This window comes from Eucalyptus grandis, chromosome 4, assembly GCF_016545825.1.
Source record: "Eucalyptus grandis isolate ANBG69807.140 chromosome 4, ASM1654582v1, whole genome shotgun sequence".
Classification (NCBI taxonomy): Eukaryota; Viridiplantae; Streptophyta; class Magnoliopsida; order Myrtales; family Myrtaceae; genus Eucalyptus; species Eucalyptus grandis.
In genome coordinates, this window is record NC_052615.1 from 4650342 (window position 1) to 4667764 (window position 17423).

Here is a 17423-nt window from a genome sequence, read left to right on the forward strand (position 1 = left end):
TGGACAATAGGAAGGACACCTCACATTATGCTTTTGACTTAAGTGATTCTGCAATCAGTTGAATATCTAGACTTCATAATTGTGTCTCTCTATGTCACTAAAGCTAAATGTCCCTTTTAGCCACAAAAGCTAAGTACGTCATTATATATGGAGCTGACAATGAGATGATTTGGTTGAAGAATTCTTTGAACGATATAGGAAAGAAGCAGGATAATAGTGTTCAATGACACTTGTCTTGCAAAGAATCTAGTATTTTATTTAAGGACAAAGCATATTGAGTAGAAGTATCTTCATATTCATCAGCTGGAAAATCTACAACATAAGTCAACCAAGGTTGTCATCACTAAAAGGACCGAGGCTGTGCATTGCCTTTGTTGGCCTCACGGTTAGTGATGAGGAGGTCATAGCAATAGGATAATTATGGTTACAAAGTCAAGTGAAGACTATAGAAAACTATTGCTATTTTTAAGATTAGCATCCAAGTGGGTGATTGATAAAGCACAATGATATGAAAGTAGAGAGCTAATGATATGCATGTAACTTTCATGTTAAAGCAGAGAAAAAATATTATGTTGATGGTATATACGTAAAATATAACTTGTATGCATAGGGCAATAATTCTGTAGTCGTAACACCGAAACTTGTAACGTTGAAAATTGATAATAAATACTAATGATGAAGAAACTGCGTAGTGCAATGTTTTTTCCCTTCCTAATTTTAGAAGGCTTTCTATGTAAACATTCATGTCTTCTTTATTTTTTTTCACTTCGACCATTTTTATTCCTAACAATTGTCACCGTTGTCGTCATCGTCATCGATATTCGAAATCTGAGGGCCATTGTGGAATTGAGGCTGACCGCTGCAGCAAAATTGGCAGTGGCAGCCAAGTAGGCAGAGGCCGACCGTCATCTCTTGCTGTCTGAATGATTCATTTCCATCCGTAACCTGTTCCCTTTCCTTTGGAGGACCAAGCCGCTCAGATACTGCGCATTGGCAGAACCGGTGCTTTGAACCATCTTAGAGAAGGCGCTTGCTTCATTTGACAGCAGATTCTCTGGAGTGTCGTGTTCTGCTACCTGAAGTGAATGTTGAAGGCATCCTAATCGAAACTTGCATAAGAAAATAGAAACGCAACAATATTGAAATGCATGAATGGTCAATTGGGATCACGGTCCTTCTAAGTTGACGAGAAGTTTCAAGTGCCCAAAGAGTCATACATATTCATGATGACAAACCATGACTATACATTTCATGCTAGTATTGATGTATGCATGATGAACTGTGATGGTAGAACATACTTGGCCGGCATCGAGCACAAGAACTCGGTCAGAGTCAATGATGGTGTTAAGTCTGTGGGCAATGATGAGCATGGTGCAGCAGGTAAATTCTTCCCGGATGGTTTTCTGGACGAGAGCATCAGTTCTAACATCAACGGCTGCAGTTGCTTCATCGAGAACAAGAATCTTTGATCTTCTTAGTAATGCTCGAGCAAGACACAGCAGTTGCCTCTGTCCGACGCTGAAGTTCTCTCCACCCTCAGAAACCTTGACAGAGCACAACAAACATCAATTAAATCAATGGATATTTTTAACTTCACCTTTTTTAACTAGCAAGAAAAAACGACTGATGTATTCTGAAGCCAATAGAATAATGCAGAGCATTATATCAGCCTATTGCATATAGAAAGACCAAACATCTATAAAAATCGACCTATCAACTTCAGTTTAACACTACAGATACTATAACGTCTAACATATTTGGACAAGTTATGGAACGGATCCTTCAGCATTTCTTGCAGGTAAAACAATTCCAACATTTGTAGCACTCTGTCCAGTTTACCATCAAGTCCAGCCCACATTGACAGCTCTTTTTCTCTGTCTTGCAGTCTTGTTATTTAGTTCAGGGGGAGGAAATTATATATTAAATGGAAATTCCGGAGGTAACAGTGGTGTAAGCAGAGCATTTGAGCAAAAATATTTGTAATCATACCTAGAAGATTATTGCTAATTATTTCTCACTGATCTTGTCAACATCTTTAACTTCAAAAAGTTTTAAAAACCATGTCAGACTTCTGTCCTGAATAATCATTCACGTCGCTTGCCTTGTATTAATTCAACTCAATTTCTCTCCTCTCTGCCAAAGGGCATTAACCTAGTCAATGGTTATTGTCACCATCTCAACACTTGCATGCTTTAGACAGCCTCTAACAATCCTTGTCCTTCACAGTACAATTTGCATAACTTAGATATTTTCTCTTTAACATTGCAGATAACTACCGATGATTTCATCAACATTAACCTGAATTTGATCGAAATTGCACTGATCCCTTGGATTAAGATTTTACATCTAGTAAATTTTCGCAAGCTTACCTCAGCATCCAGGCCATAAAAGTTCCTCCTGATAACATCCTTCAAATGAGCTCTCTCCAAAGCCTCCCAGAGGTCAGCATCATCGTGTTCATTGAAAGGGTCGAGATTGAATCTCACAGCTCCTACACAAAATTGAAAACAAAGAAACTATTGGAGACGGTACTTATTCTCCACAAATGAAGGAATTTAAAGTTTCTTTCTGGTATATCATTGAAGCTTCTCAGTCCACAGTAACGGAGTTCAATGGATGCAGTTATGGTTCGTACTGTAGCCTTTTTCACATGAAATATCAGACAACTCATGAAAACAAAGTTGGTCAATTTTTTATGCAGAATGTTCCATGGAATCAAACCAAAGTAAAAGGACAGTGGATTAAGACATTTTAACAGATTAGTACTGGTCAGCAGACAGTTCACGTCAAGAGAAAGTGGCAGTCCAGGGGTAGTTGGGCACAGAATTGGATTGCAAGAATAGTAAGTGGCTCTTGTGAATGATACTTGGTCCGAGAGTACAGAGTTCTGGACCTCCAGTATCAGACATAATTAGTGCAAGAGAAAACTCTCTGCAAGAGAAAACTCTCAGCTATGAATCTGTCAGAGGACATAGCAATATCAACCACTGGGCAGACTGAAAAGCATGAACTTGTAAGCAGAATCTCCTACAGAATATCAGAGAAGTTGAAGGAAAAGGGGGAAGAAAACAAGATACAGAGCATTTCATGGTGCCTACCTGAGAAAAGAACTGGTGATTGTGGTATGATGCTAAGGACTTTCCGCAAATCTTCCAGTCCTATTTTAGAGGTGTTGCACCGATCAATCAAGATTCTTCCTTTTTCCAGCTCGACAATTCGGAACAAAGCATTTATCATGCTAGATTTTCCAGCACCGGTTCTTCCGACTATTCCCAGTTTCTCACAGGGTGCTGTTGAAAAGGACAATCCATGCAAGACGGGAGGAAGTTCAGGTCTGTAACGAAGGACCACATCTTCAAATTTAATTAATCCTGATGAAGGCCAGCCAGGAGGGGGCCGGTTGCTCTCTATTATAACCGGAGCTTCGGAAGGCAATTCTATGTACACACTCACACGCTCCACAGCATTTAGACTATTCTCAGCATTGCTTGCTTGTCTCAGTACACCACTCAAAAGGTTTGTTATATTCAAAGTGTAGCTGAGCAGGAGACCCATTGTTGAAGCAAAGGCTGCTCTGTTTTCTGCATTTCTAGTCTGCATGACTGCAAATGTTGCTGTCAACCAGATCATTATGCCTCCTAGTGTCCCCAACCTTATATTGAGCCAAATGTTGGAACTGATATTGACAAGGGTGAATCTGATGTTATTGTCCATGGCCTTGGCATTACTGGTGGCCAACCTATCATGTGCTTTATATGCACGAATCGTTGATAAGCCATTCAATGCTTCTCCGAATTGTGCATAAACTGGGGATCTGGTGATTGAATCCAAGCGTTTCACTTCACGAGATATAGTCTGTTAACAGCAGCAAGGCAAACAATTAGAAAGACAATTATATCCAGACTTCCAAAGGGCTCGGCTATGGGTAGAGGGCGAAACGTGTGTTAGAAAAAGAGGAATAGTTCTATTGAGCAATTAAAAGGATCTATTGTTAGCCTTGATCATTAATGCCCCCCCTACCACAAAAAATTGACAAAAAAGATGGATAAATGAAACTTTCATTATTGAACCGTTGGTGCTTAGTACTTATTCACTGTTTCATACGAAGGAAAATAACATCGTTGCTTTCTACTACGAAAGGATTATGGAAATTGCGTTTCCGAATTTCCACTATAAAACAATTAAATGGCGGTGCATAGTGTCACAGGCATAACAAAAAATGTAAATTCGACATGAAATTGTCAGTTAATGTAGCAGAAGAACATTGCCAACCCCACCAAGTGGACAAGTTTTGGCAATTGTTGCTGTTAGTAGCAGAGAAAAATATCACTTTGCATGAAAGAGAATTATGGCCCTAACAAAACTGCACTGACCTGGTAATATAGATAGGCTGCATAAAACAAGATCAAGAGCGGTGATATGGCCCAAAGAGAGATTGTGCTTATAATTCCTATGAGCACAAAAGTCGAAAGTAGCTGGCAGAGTTGGCCCATAAACACATTTACAAATCTGGGAACATTGCGATCTATGTCACCTAGATCCTTGGCAAACCTGTTGATTATTCTTCCCACTGGGTTGGTGTGAAAGAAAAGCATTGGAGCCCTTAATATAGACCGAAGCATAGAATCATGCAATGTTTTTGCTGCAGAAAGACTCGAAATAATCAACCAATAAGCGTTAGTCAGCGTCACAGTCACCTGATTCACAGAAACACGGGAGTTGTCAGAGACATTGCTAGAAAGACCTACCCTTCAGTTGACATATGCCCACATCCACCAAAGACTCTATAATACAGAAAACTAGAAAAATAGCAAAGCTAACAAATAGTCTGCTTCATGTTATGATAAATCAGTTTCTCTCTGAAGATACAATACTTTCTGCACTAAAAAAAAAGAAGTTGTAAGCCAAACTCAAGCACCAAGAGGCTATGAAGCACCAACACTTTCCAAGAGCCTTCGTGTCGTGTTAGACACTTTGACACGTGTCCGACACTCTCCGACACTCTCGGACACTCTTCGACACTCGGTTAATATGTGTCGGAAAATTCAACACCTAGTCAACTTTCTCGACACTCTTTGACGCTTAAGTCAGAATTCTGATATACAAGTTTCTAACACGTAATTTCGATAAGGTCAATTTTAAAAATTCAATAAATGAGAGGCCAAAATATGTATATGTGTGTGTGTGAAAAAATAAAACACAATAATAAAAATAATCAATGGAGAAAGAAGAAAAACCTAGTTTTCTCTTCTTTTCTAACTCCAATTTCCTGTGATACATAATTCACCTCTTAAGTTTTTTTTCTCCTCTTCTAACATGTCTAACATGCAAGTCCAGAATATGAATCGCTTGTTTTTTCTGCAAGTTTTATGAATTATTAAAATAAAGTTGAATTTGTTAAATCGAAACATTGAATGATATTAATAAATGGTGGATTAATGTTTTTAGTGCATATTCATTCTAGACTTGTTTAATTATTTATTTATTTATGAATTTGATTGAAACTAATTTGATTGAAATAATCATAAAAATGATCATTAATTATGTATATATAAAAATATATGTTTAATATACAAAGTGTCCCAACTTATCGGAATTCTCTATTTTTTTAGAAATGACATGTCGGCGTGTCGTGGCGTGTCATATCGCGTGTCAGTGTCGATGCTACTTAGCCAAGAGATAATGTGATAATGTGGCTTCCCCACTTCATCAAGAATCAAAATGAAATTATAGAAGCACAAGCTACTGCAGAAAAGATAGCAACATTGGAGAAACTGAATCGGAGATCTATCTACTGACTTGACATACCTGACCAAAGGACAGGAGTGCGTAGATCAATGTGTAGAATCCTGGTCTGTAGTTCTCCGATGTGCTTTGCTGTGTCCAGAAACTCAACCATGTGCTACTTGAAATTCGAAGAACTTCAGTTAAAGTATAGCAAATAAAGAGTACTGCCACCACCCACAGGCCTCCCAGGGCCCCTTTGTACCTAAAAATAGATTAAGTGAAAAAGGAAATCAGATCATACGCATGTCACAGACAAGTAGCATTATTGCTATGTAATTCTATGTTCCAGATTTATCAGTCCTGACAGAAATAGAGGGAAAATAGCATTTTACAAAACAAAAACAGTGTTCAGGTTTTCAATAAAAAGGAACTGTCAAATTCGTGGACTTTAGGTGTTTATAAGCATTTAGTGATATGCATGAAACATCGTTATCATGTGGAGGAAACCTAAGCATTGCAGAAAAAGCTACTTAGGGACCTTTCGAGTGATGTCACGTGAAGCCGAAAAAGAAATGTCGCGCAAACTTACACTCAATGTTACCTCCATATCGTCTTAGGTATTACATGGACTTTCTTGAACTTTCTGTTCAATATATCACATATATGTTTTATGTCATTTAATTGGCTTATTTGAACCCTTGTTCCATTCTAGAGTTCAATAAAGTCTTTAGGTCATGAATTTCTTATCCACATAAAAGCCTTCTTCATAAATTATCTGTCTACACAACAAGTATTAGAAGATGAAGCTTCATATCATGCATTTTAATACCTCATCAGGACTTTCCAACTCACAATGCCTGTTTCCCGTTCCTCTTGCTTAATAAGTACCAACTTCCCTCCTTCACCTTTCTTCCCATGGTCTTGATTTTTAGGCAATTCATTAACAATGGTGTCAGCTGCTGGTTTGGATGTTTTCTCCTCCACATTTTTCTTCTCCCCCTCCTCATCATCTTCTATTTGTTCCTCCATTTTTCCTGCATTCTCCATAAGTGTCTGGAACAGTACCTTGCTTCTAGACAGCTCCTCAAAAGTCCCCTCCTCTTTGACCATTCCTTCATGAACCAAAATGATTCGATCCACTTGAGGAAGAAAATGTAGCTGATTCGTGACAAGAATCCGGGTCTTCCCTCGCAGCTCTTCCTTGATACAGCTATTGAACACCTGTAGTTGACTGCGGATTAGTATAAGCTAATACAGTGCCCTCATTTCTGAAAATTCAGAAAAGAGATCCTACTGAGTGGAAGATCTATAAATATGAAGCTAAAGCTCACTTCGGACAGGGGGCAGTCAAGCCAAAGGCTCAGAAACCCCAATTTACTAAAAAAATTAAACAAAAAAATAAATAAAAGAAGCTGGTCAAACAAAGACAATAATAGAAATACACAAATATAAGTTAAGAAGTCCCAAATTGGAAAATGCTTTAAAGTATTGAAAGTAGCAGATGTTGCTTTGATTATCCAAATATTGATTGCAGCAAGTTATCTTAAGGGCAGGACTAGCATCAAAATCATTATCCTTGATTAACCGAAGCATTTGAGCATGCCTTGCACAAAAAGCTTTCCGAGTATACAGGTAATTGTTTAAGCTTATAACATCAATTGCTACACCTGTGGTAATCTGAAGTGACGAATTCTGTCTTATGAATTTCATACCTGTCGACCAACATGAGCATCTAGAGCACTTAAAGGATCATCAAATATGTAAACATCTGAATTTGAGTAAACAGCCCTGGCCATGGAAACCCTCTGCTTTTGGCCTCCACTTATATTCACCCCTCTTTCCCCAATCTCTGTAAGATCGTGACCCTGAGGAATAAATGAAATGGACAATTAACAGATCACATGCCATGTTAAAAGAGATACTTGCAAAGCACTGGATTCCACTTAACTGGAAGCAAATCAAGATCATGCTCCAATTGAGTAACGCTGACTGCCTTCCAATATCTTTGTGCTTCAAATTCAGACCCAAATAATATGTTGTCTCGCACCTGATATCACACATAGGACACAAGATAAATTGATGATAAGGCACCCAACATCGACAAATAAATAAAATCAGCAGTGTGCAACTTACAGTGGCATTGAAAATCCACGACACTTGAGGAACATAAGCAATGGTTCCCCGTATAGTAACGCATGCATCAGAGACAGGAGATAGTTCCCCAAGCATTGCTGATATGAGAGATGTCTTTCCTTGTCCAGTACCACCAACAATAGCCACTAAGCTACCCACTGGTATTTCCAGATTGATGCTCGACAGGGTGGGTTTTTCTGCCTGAAGTTAGGTGAAAATTTAGCTTCCACTTGAAATAAGATGTTGCAACAAAAAGACAGGAAACCACCATCGACAACCATTTAGTTATGCTTAATCATCAAATATCAGTTGGAAGACACTGCTACATTAACTTGAACCTTCAAAATGCTGGCAGAAGAGATGCATTCACCCAGAGAAATTATGTCCTCTGAATTCTGAGTTCAGTTTTCCTCAGAATTCACCAAGAGTAAATTACAAATAAAAATTAGGACAAGTTTCCTTTGAAGATGCTCACCTTTATAGAAGTTGTGAGAGCGCAGCTCACTTCGCTAAATGTTTAAGTTGTTCAATGAAGGCATGGTTTAAATTTTGATTATGGCATCAACCAACTTCAGGGTTTTTTTTTTTTTTTTTCTATATGCCCCTATCTTTCAAACACATCAGTGACAATTACTGTTTATAAATGCATTTTGATGGTGTTACAACCCTTAAAACCTAGACAATTCAGACATACTAAAGTCAACAGTTTATACACATTGAGAAAAGTTAGGTAAGTGATTTTGCCAGACAAACTGACTCATGTTTATTTGACCTTTGAGTCCCATGAAAAGTGCCCATCCTTGATTGAAATAGCTGGCTCTCCTGGCTCAATCGCTGGATTTGGAACTAATACTCTCTCTTCTGTTAAAAATAGTTCCTCCAAACGTTGCAGGGAAACATTCGCAGTAACAACCTGGACACAAAAATTAGATGGGAATCTAAAAGATGACAAACAAATGTTTGCAACCACTGTTATAATAAAATTGCTGGATCTAAGATGGACAATATGCCTCATTCTTGAGAAAGTAAAGGTAAAAACCAAAATAAGCCCAAAACAGAAAATCTGACTCCCACTTTCTAAATATCGTAAAAGCCATTTAATGAAGAGAGAATCTGTTACAGATTTTGTCATCACAACATGGTTTAGCCTTCAGTTCAATTATCACATTGATGTAACAGGTCCTACTAATTAAATTTCTATTGTTTTTTCTATTTCAACAACAAGACAATTAGTTCAGGTTAAACGAAAATGCAGTATATGAGAAATGCTCGTAAAACTTTTCTTACTCCGTATTGTCCAAGTCAAAGAATCAACCCTTCAGTATGATGATTTACTACAGTTCACCTTTGATATTCTATGTTATTTTTCTTGCAGTTTGATATTGTTGATCATTGTCTTCTTCACTAAGTTAGTACTTAAACTGAATAAGGGTATCACGCCAACATATCTGAGGTATACAATTAGGTGCAAAAACAAAATGATAGATCCTCTGTCCACATAGTAACCACACATGTTGATGTTGATGAAGGAAGATCAGTACACTATTCTATTTGAGTGACAGAGATAGAGAAATGAGGGTAGGATGAAGTGAAAGAACCTGAGACATCAAGCTCGGGAGCATGTCCAAAGGAAACCGTAGCACCGCGAAAAGAGAGAGTGATGTGAACGCCCTCGCTGGTGTCAAATCCCCACCAAGCAAAGTGAATGTCCCAAATGAGACAACGGTTACGATGACAGGGATGCTGTTCAGTACAAAGCTGTTGAACTGACACCAACATTGAACTCTCAGACAAACAGAAAACCATCTAGCATTATGGAAGAAGAAAATGTCATGTTCATTAGTTCTCACACACCTGACAAAAAGGGTCTAAACCCATTCATCTACTTCTACATGAGAAACAAATGGAGACTATTTCATTGCACTGTCATAAGTCTGCTGATTGAAAACAGCAACTATAAGTCTATGACTACTCAGCTTACACGCAACGGTGAATGGAGTTCAAGACTAGATAAATAATTTTACACTGTAAACCAATCACCTTTTTTATTTTACACTAACCTATTCTCATGATAATGAAAAGAATCAGAGAATTTGAATTGCTTGCACACGAGCACCTTGGAAAGTATTTCAACTGCCGTTAGACTGCTTGGTAAGTTTACCGCAGGCAGAAAGCCAAGACAGTTTGTTCCATAGATAGAGTGTTTTCACTTCTCTTTTTTAGCACAAGCAATATCCTGCCACTGAGGTTCTCTAATTTGTATCTCTCTCTCTCTCTCTCTCTCTCTCTCTCTCTCTCTCTCTCTCTCTCTCTCTCTCTCTCTCTCTGCACATGCATGCATGTGGGTATGTGGATGTGCGTGTACACATGCGTACATACATATTTTATACCGATATAGACATGTATACTGGGGAAAGCAAGAATTTTCCAAATGTCAATACAGATGATACTTCCACGATCAATAAAGGCACAATATTATCTTAATTTTGAAGTAATCCATACTGCAGATAATAGTTGCGCCCTACGGAACCATGAAAGCTCATCACTTCGTACTTCTTGAACTTTACATTGAAAGCTCTTTTCCCAAGCGTAACATCTGCAAGAATTTTTGTGATGAATTTGAGTAATTATAAAACAAACACAGCCATAGAAGATGTAGGCCAGGGCATCTTGCTAATTCAACATACTTCACAGTGTCCATTGCTGCCAAAATTTCGTTCATAAGGCTGACTCTCTTGTCAGTCCACTGCAGCCCTTCCTTGGTCAGTTTTTGCATTTTGCTGATTATGATCGTCTAATTAACCGTGAAAAGAATTATGTAAGACAATTGATTGACAGATAGTGAATCAATCATCATGATATAAACTATATAATCCATGAGTTTAGTGACGAAATGGCATGGAAAACCTCATAGCTAACCACATATAGCATAATATAGAGATTGTGAATCTGGCAATTTGTTAATGAGCAATAAGCAGAGTAGACAGAGATCACTAAATTTAACTCATGGAACTCTTTACTTGTTAGACCATTTTTTTTCTTTTTTTTTCTTTTTTGGGTAAAAATTAGACCATTTTTCTTTCGTCACAATGGCAATAAGAAATAATTGCCTTCAAATCTTAAGCAACCATATTAGGCTTTCTAGAGCATGCTTTGTAGCACAAAGCGCCACACCAACAATATTACTGATACAACCATTGCTAAGTAGAAGTTTCAAAGGATAAATGACCTCTACTTAGTACCTGGATCAGAATGCCCCTTATAAAAATTAAAGTTGAAAGAGAACTTGGACCTCCAGGTCAGCACAAATATTAACGTATATATGGTTTAACTAAAATTGGTAAATAATTAAAATAATCATGGACAAATTGGTCTTTCTGATATTATAGTGAGGATAACTTTTGAGGGAAAGAGAGAGCACGAGGTTACTTGCAAGGGGATCATGAGGACAAGCATGAGAGATCCAAGCAGCGAAGCAATGCCCAATTGCTGGTACAGAAGAACCATGGCAATGACAATACGAAATGGAGCCGACCATAAGTTGTGAAGTTGTCGGCATATTTGCTGAACAATATCAGCTGTCACGTTAGATGTAATTCATAGAATTTGCTTTTGCAGAGTCAGAAGAGGAGGGCATTTGTACTGAGTAAGATGTCACAATTGACTTAACTAAATCATGTTGCAGCAATACGAGAACTATGGTAGCTATGTCATAAAACAAGTAGGAGGTAAGAAATCTCACCTCGAGTGCGTTAGCATCTGTAGTCATCATGTTTGTTATCTTTCCAGATTGGAAATTCTTGCGACCCTCGTGAGTAAGTCTTAACGATTTGCGGAAAATGGCCACCACCTACCAATTGGTTGAACAAGCTATGTTAATTGCTCTACTGTGACAAATGATGAAGAACGATCAAGACTGAGCATCTGATACTGAGGATTTGTACACATCTGGCAGAGGTTTTACCAAAGTTGACCTCAGCCTAAATCCCGTCCGAAATGAATTTTGAAAGTACTGGGCTTCGCAAAGCACACCGAACGCCTGAACAGATTTCAATCAGAAGTCAATAACGTGTCCAAAAACAGTAAATTTCACATATCTTATTGAAGAAAGGACATAAACATGGAATAGGAACTACAAGCCAGAGGCACCGACAATTATAAGAAATGCAGACAATAAACTTGATTTACCATTTACAAAATTGATAATGATATTTACTTCACACGTTGCACTATAAAAATTTAATAGTATGCAAACTTAGAAGGAAAGGACTCTGTCTCCTAACATAAATCACAAACTCGACACAAAACAAAGAAACGATCATACCACACTGACAAGAATCAGAAAGGCACAGATGTAACCAATCCATGCAGGGTCCCCTCTTTGCATTGACTGCATGTTACAAAGAATGATGCATTAGAAGGAAAAAAAAAAATCCGTTCCTGGAAAGCTAACCTGCATCTAACATAATCCACTGTGATGTTGACTGAAATACAAAAGTAAAAGTCCAGTCTATGAGCAGAATATTCTTTGCCATGGAAAGGCAGGGCAATTGAGACTTCTAGACAATGTTAGAACAGAACAGATGAGATTCTTTTTGAACCAGTCATAGTTCCTATAGTCACTAAGCCATTGCTGTTCATTTGTTGCCCTGTGTATATTGGAGCAGCTTCCCTGTCACAACAATGCAACAAGCACACTGAAATAATTACTAGAAAATGACATTTTACCGTAAGATAAGCATGTTAACTCTGTTTCTGCCAGGGTCTGCCCTCCCTGTGAACAACCCTTCAAGTTTTCCATCCAAAAATGCTTTATTGAACAATATTCTCATCATTTTAAGAGGAAGGTTCCATGGAAACAATTTTCCATAATGAAGCACATGTTTCTAGAAAGAAGATAAAAATTCACAATTGCTGGATTTCATCAAAATCTTAAAAGCAGAGTCCAGCATTGATTTTAAAATTGATGCCTACAAATTCATCTAAGAGAGAGAGAGAGAGTTGGAACAACTTACTTGAAGGAGGTAGTTCAGCAATGTGGGCCCTGCAAACTCAGAAAGATCGCTCCCTATCTGTAGTTTTGCATGTTAGAAAGAATTACTAAGCTTCCAATGAGCATTGCAAATCAAAGTGAACAGTATGCTCTTGAAGGATCATTATTATAGTGATTGCTCAAGCTTAATCACAAGACGAAGCCTGAGAGACTATCCTTTATATACCACTTTTCTTCTTTCAGATTCATGAGCTTCTAAGGTTCTGCTCAACTGAAGTTATTATGTAACAGGGCATGCATGGTATATGGACATCATTATTGTACTAGGAAAGGAGTTACGGCATGCAATTGAGCATCCGTTCCCCACAGCTGAGGAATCTGAACATTTTGGAATGAGTCTGGTGATCAATTAGATCATGAAGGGTAATTATGATACCTTAAAGAAGCCTCCCAACCAAAACCTGAAACAAAGCAAACAAGTAAAATGAGATGGGGAACATTCAAACAATGAGGATGCTTATGAGTAACGCTGCAGCTGTCAGTGCACTGTCAAATCGAAATTGAAATGAGCAATAGGACATGAGGTGCAGTTCAACTGATACATACCTCCCCCCAAGGCTGCCATTCAAAGCTCTTAAAAGCCAGGGTTTGGGCCTGTGAGACTCTTTGGCCCAGCATTTCTGGAATCTGGAAAATAAGAACAATTGAAATGCTTTATGAATGTATCTAAAATATACAATAAAGTTTGGAGTACTACTTATGTAAAGTGACTGACGCTAACCTTTTAATCAGTGTCTCAGTCTGATCCCAAGTGTCTAACTTCCAAACATCCTTTTCCGAAATTGGTCTTTTGTAGCCTTGCTGCATAACTGGAGTCACCCACCCGAAGTACATCCCTTTAAGAGAGAGAGAGAGAGAGAGAGAGAGAGTTAGTATCAAACAACGCAGCAATAACCAGCTAACAATAGAACGCTAATCAAATGCCAATATTCCATTTCACTAGACCCTCAAAGACATGTTCCATCTCACTTTTATTTTCAGGCTTGCTTCAGGGAGGAAGAGATTTGCGCAAACACAGAACCAACAAATGCCACCATCAGAAACCAAGTGAAAAACAAGCAAATTGGACTCATTAAGCAGACAGAATCTAAAAATGTCAATTTATAAGCTTATTATTAATCTTTATTGGAGAATGACAAGCAGTTCTTGACATGTCAATTCATAAAGACTAGCTGAACTGGTCTGGTCAGATGAAACAAGCCGAGCTGTCATATAAGAAAAATGAAGTTCAAGTACTACTCACTGGAAAATATGTTGACATGCCTTTCAGGACAAACTTGCTCCTCTCCTGGAAGGGCCTCATATTCAACACTATCAAGAGGCTCGGTGTGGATTGTAGTATACCCTGGATAAGGGTCTAGACTCGGAAAATAGACAAAAAGAAGAATCCCAACTATTACCTACACCAAAAAAAAATGGCACAAAAGAGAAGAAAATTTAGTCAGGATTCTTCAGATTGGAGTGACCAATGACATAAAGAAATCTCACTAATTGACGACCATAATTGATGAATCCCAGTAGGAGCTGTTTGTTCAAAAGGCTAGGAAAGCTATAAACAGCCTGGTCAGGAGTAACGGGTTATTGAAAGAGACGTAACCTGGCAAAAGACCGTGCTGATGTACAGATACAGTGCAGACCTGCAGATGTAAAAGAAGATGGATATTGGGTCCTCCCTGGAACACACTCAATATGGATCTTAAACTCTTCAGCAATGTAATGCATTAAATCAGAATAACCTGCTTCGAAAAGATTTTTTTGTCCCCAAGGGAGATTTAGGCAACTACACCTACAAGTGGCTATTTAACATGTCATATTGCAAATATTTCCTCTCTGATGATTTAGCAATGACGTAATCTTCAGTAAAGCAGTGTGGCCATGAAGGAGGAAAAATGCACACCCTAAAGTATTTTGACAATAGAAAAGTTCATTCTGTCAATTATTTTCCATCAATCACCATAATGAGAGAGAGAGAGAGAGAGAGAGAGAGAGAGAGAGAGAGAGAGCATCTAATAACATCACTATATTTCTTTGCTTGCATTCAAGTGTATGAAATGGGAGAATATGAGATGTTCTCTACTTGCACTCAAGTGTATGAAATAGGAGAATATTAGATGTACATGTTCTGAAGTATGAACAGTTATGTTAAATGTCTGCTGAACAATAAAAAACTAACCTATGATGCTGATAATTGTCTCTCGTTGAGAGGATGAGCTTGAGCATCACAACTTGCCCCGCCAGAACATAAATGAGTCCAAACCGCACGTACCACTTAAACTCCCGGATGTAAGCATGCATTTCTAGGCCAATCATAACTAGCATGGAGCACCAAGCAAGAGACTCTATGGTTAACGAAACCATCTGCCAAACAAAAAAGTGCGGATTATTAAAAAGCAAATTAGACTCTCAGTTTGCCAGCCAATGTAAAATAGCATTACAGACTGGTGTTCTGAAGATTTACCGTATGACAGAGATTGAAAACTATCATGGCATCAGTAGAAACAGACTCGTGGAAGTGAAAAGTTAACTATAAACTGTGGCTGATTTGGTTACTCAGAGGGCTAAACTTGGAACCCACGGAAGTTGAAAAACTCACATGTGCAAAGAAGGATGTTTTCCATTAGTTTCATTGCTTTTATCAAAAGACAAAGTTTAACATTAGACAGAATGTAGTGGCAATGAGGAATACTACACGAGGATCCACTGGCACCAAGCTTCATCCAAGAGAAATCAGTTGAAAAAGAATAAACAAAACAAGAGTCAATGCGCTAGTGAACAATTTCAGTCTTATGCTTTCTCACATGTTAAGGTTAAGCAACTAGCTACCATATGCAAGCTTTTTGGACAACATATGGGACTCTGTTGATGTGCAAAAGAACCAGCTAATCAAGATTGTTCATCAACCAGAGAAATATTAGGTGAGCATCGGAGAGTCGAATAGGTCCTTGATACCGTAAAATTCCTACCTCATATGGAGGGAGGATAGTCTGACCATCCAGATTGAAAACCGAGAAGCCCATCACCAACCTCAGCAGAGGCTCTGCAGCGCAGTAAAAAGAAAGCAATCCCAACATATAATTGTAGCATTTTGACCTCAGACGGTATCTCTGGACTTTCAAAGTCCTCTTGATCAACCAAATTCGGTAACAGCAGAGACCCAGAAGAAGCAAATGGGATACGGAAATGACCAAGGAATCAACGGCGCAAGGTGTGTATGCACCAAAAGCGCTGTCCGTGGTCCTTGCCCAAATCCCACTTGCCACTGGCCTGCAATACCAATCCAGCAACTCGAAACCCATCTTCTAAGCAAGGTATCCGCTCCTAGTTCATCAATGGTCCATCACAACTTCTTGAAACTTTTTTCACTCAGAAGTCTCATTAAGCAGAAATTTCCCCTGAATCAATGCACATGTTCAGAAACATCCACCATGAATACTGCAGGAAATTTGTCATTAAAAGAAGTTAAGCAAGAAAACCCACTATGGCAAAATCACAAGAGGTCACTCGGTTTATTTATATTTAAAAAATGGAATGCAAGCAAAGTCACAGTCCATTGCTCTTTGTTCCAAACTGAAACGCCAGTTAAATTTCCTCAACTTGACTTCAGCTTTAACCAAGTCCACCAAAACAGTGCTTTGAGCATGACCCAAGAGAAATTAGAACTCCCATTCATTACACAGTGTCAACCAATCACCCCCGACAAAATTAGAAACAAGAAAGAACACTTGACTTCACAAACACACAGGAAGAGAGAGAGAGAGAGAGAGACTGCAACACTCTAGAGTTGCTTCTCCTTGAAATGGCACGTGAGTTAAAAATGTAGGGAGTCCTTAGAGTGGGACAGCAAGAGTAAGGGTGTGAAATATAGAACGTTGAGGCAGATGAATCATCACCAAGAAAAAGAAAAAGGGAAGAAAAAAACGAAGGAAAAAGGAATGAAAGAATGGTCAAATGGGATGTTTGATTTGCGACAGCTTCTGACGAAATGAGGAGAAGAGGATCGAGTGGTCAAGAACACGTGGTGCGATGCATGCGTCACCGCTTACGTAGGCATACGTCTCACCTGAGCTGAAACGAGAGGAGAATGAGATGGAGAAAACTTTGCATAATTGATTAGTTTATAGTTTTCTCCTTCTTCGTGTATTTTGGCTTCTTCCGTGGACTTCTATACAATCATACTAATTAACAATAACAAATGACTCGGATTGCATTATAATCATTTTGACATTTTCGTCTCTTGATTCAGTATCCTCTTCTTTAGAGATAGACAAATTATTTTACCTGCATTCTAAGATTCTTCTCTATAAAATTCTTGATTTTACGGATCATTGGGAAGTAACCTCTTCGTGATTAACTTATCGTGTTGTATCTTGTGTTATCGTAAGAGGTTTGAGGATCCTAAATTTATTAATTGATTGCAATTTTTTGAATCTAGATGACGTGGACAGTTCTCCTAACATAAGGGTTATTTTTCCTATCTTTTGTTGGACTTGAGATTGACTAATTGCTTAAT

The 17423-nt window shown here is 38.3% G+C and overlaps 1 protein-coding gene across 1 annotated transcript; it reads right to left on the reverse strand.

Annotated features, from left to right (window-relative positions):
- Window positions 1–608: 608 nt before the first annotated feature.
- Window positions 609–16328, reverse strand: LOC104440734 (ABC transporter C family member 12). Its single transcript, XM_010053691.3, has 26 exons — window positions 15877–16328; window positions 15087–15271; window positions 14511–14550; window positions 14157–14313; window positions 13635–13749; window positions 13460–13540; window positions 13290–13314; window positions 12876–12932; window positions 12185–12250; window positions 11825–11899; window positions 11603–11710; window positions 11290–11424; window positions 10548–10654; window positions 10363–10456; window positions 9459–9626; window positions 8633–8773; window positions 7861–8061; window positions 7676–7774; window positions 7440–7592; window positions 6557–6948; window positions 5809–5989; window positions 4374–4697; window positions 3099–3855; window positions 2370–2491; window positions 1299–1544; window positions 609–1076 (listed from the first exon to the last, which is right to left on the reverse strand). Exons 1-26 carry the CDS (start codon window positions 16207–16209, stop codon window positions 906–908), a joined length of 4533 nt encoding a protein of 1510 aa, XP_010051993.2. The 5' UTR covers window positions 16210–16328; the 3' UTR covers window positions 609–905.
- Between the last annotated feature and the right edge of the window lie 1095 nt (window positions 16329–17423).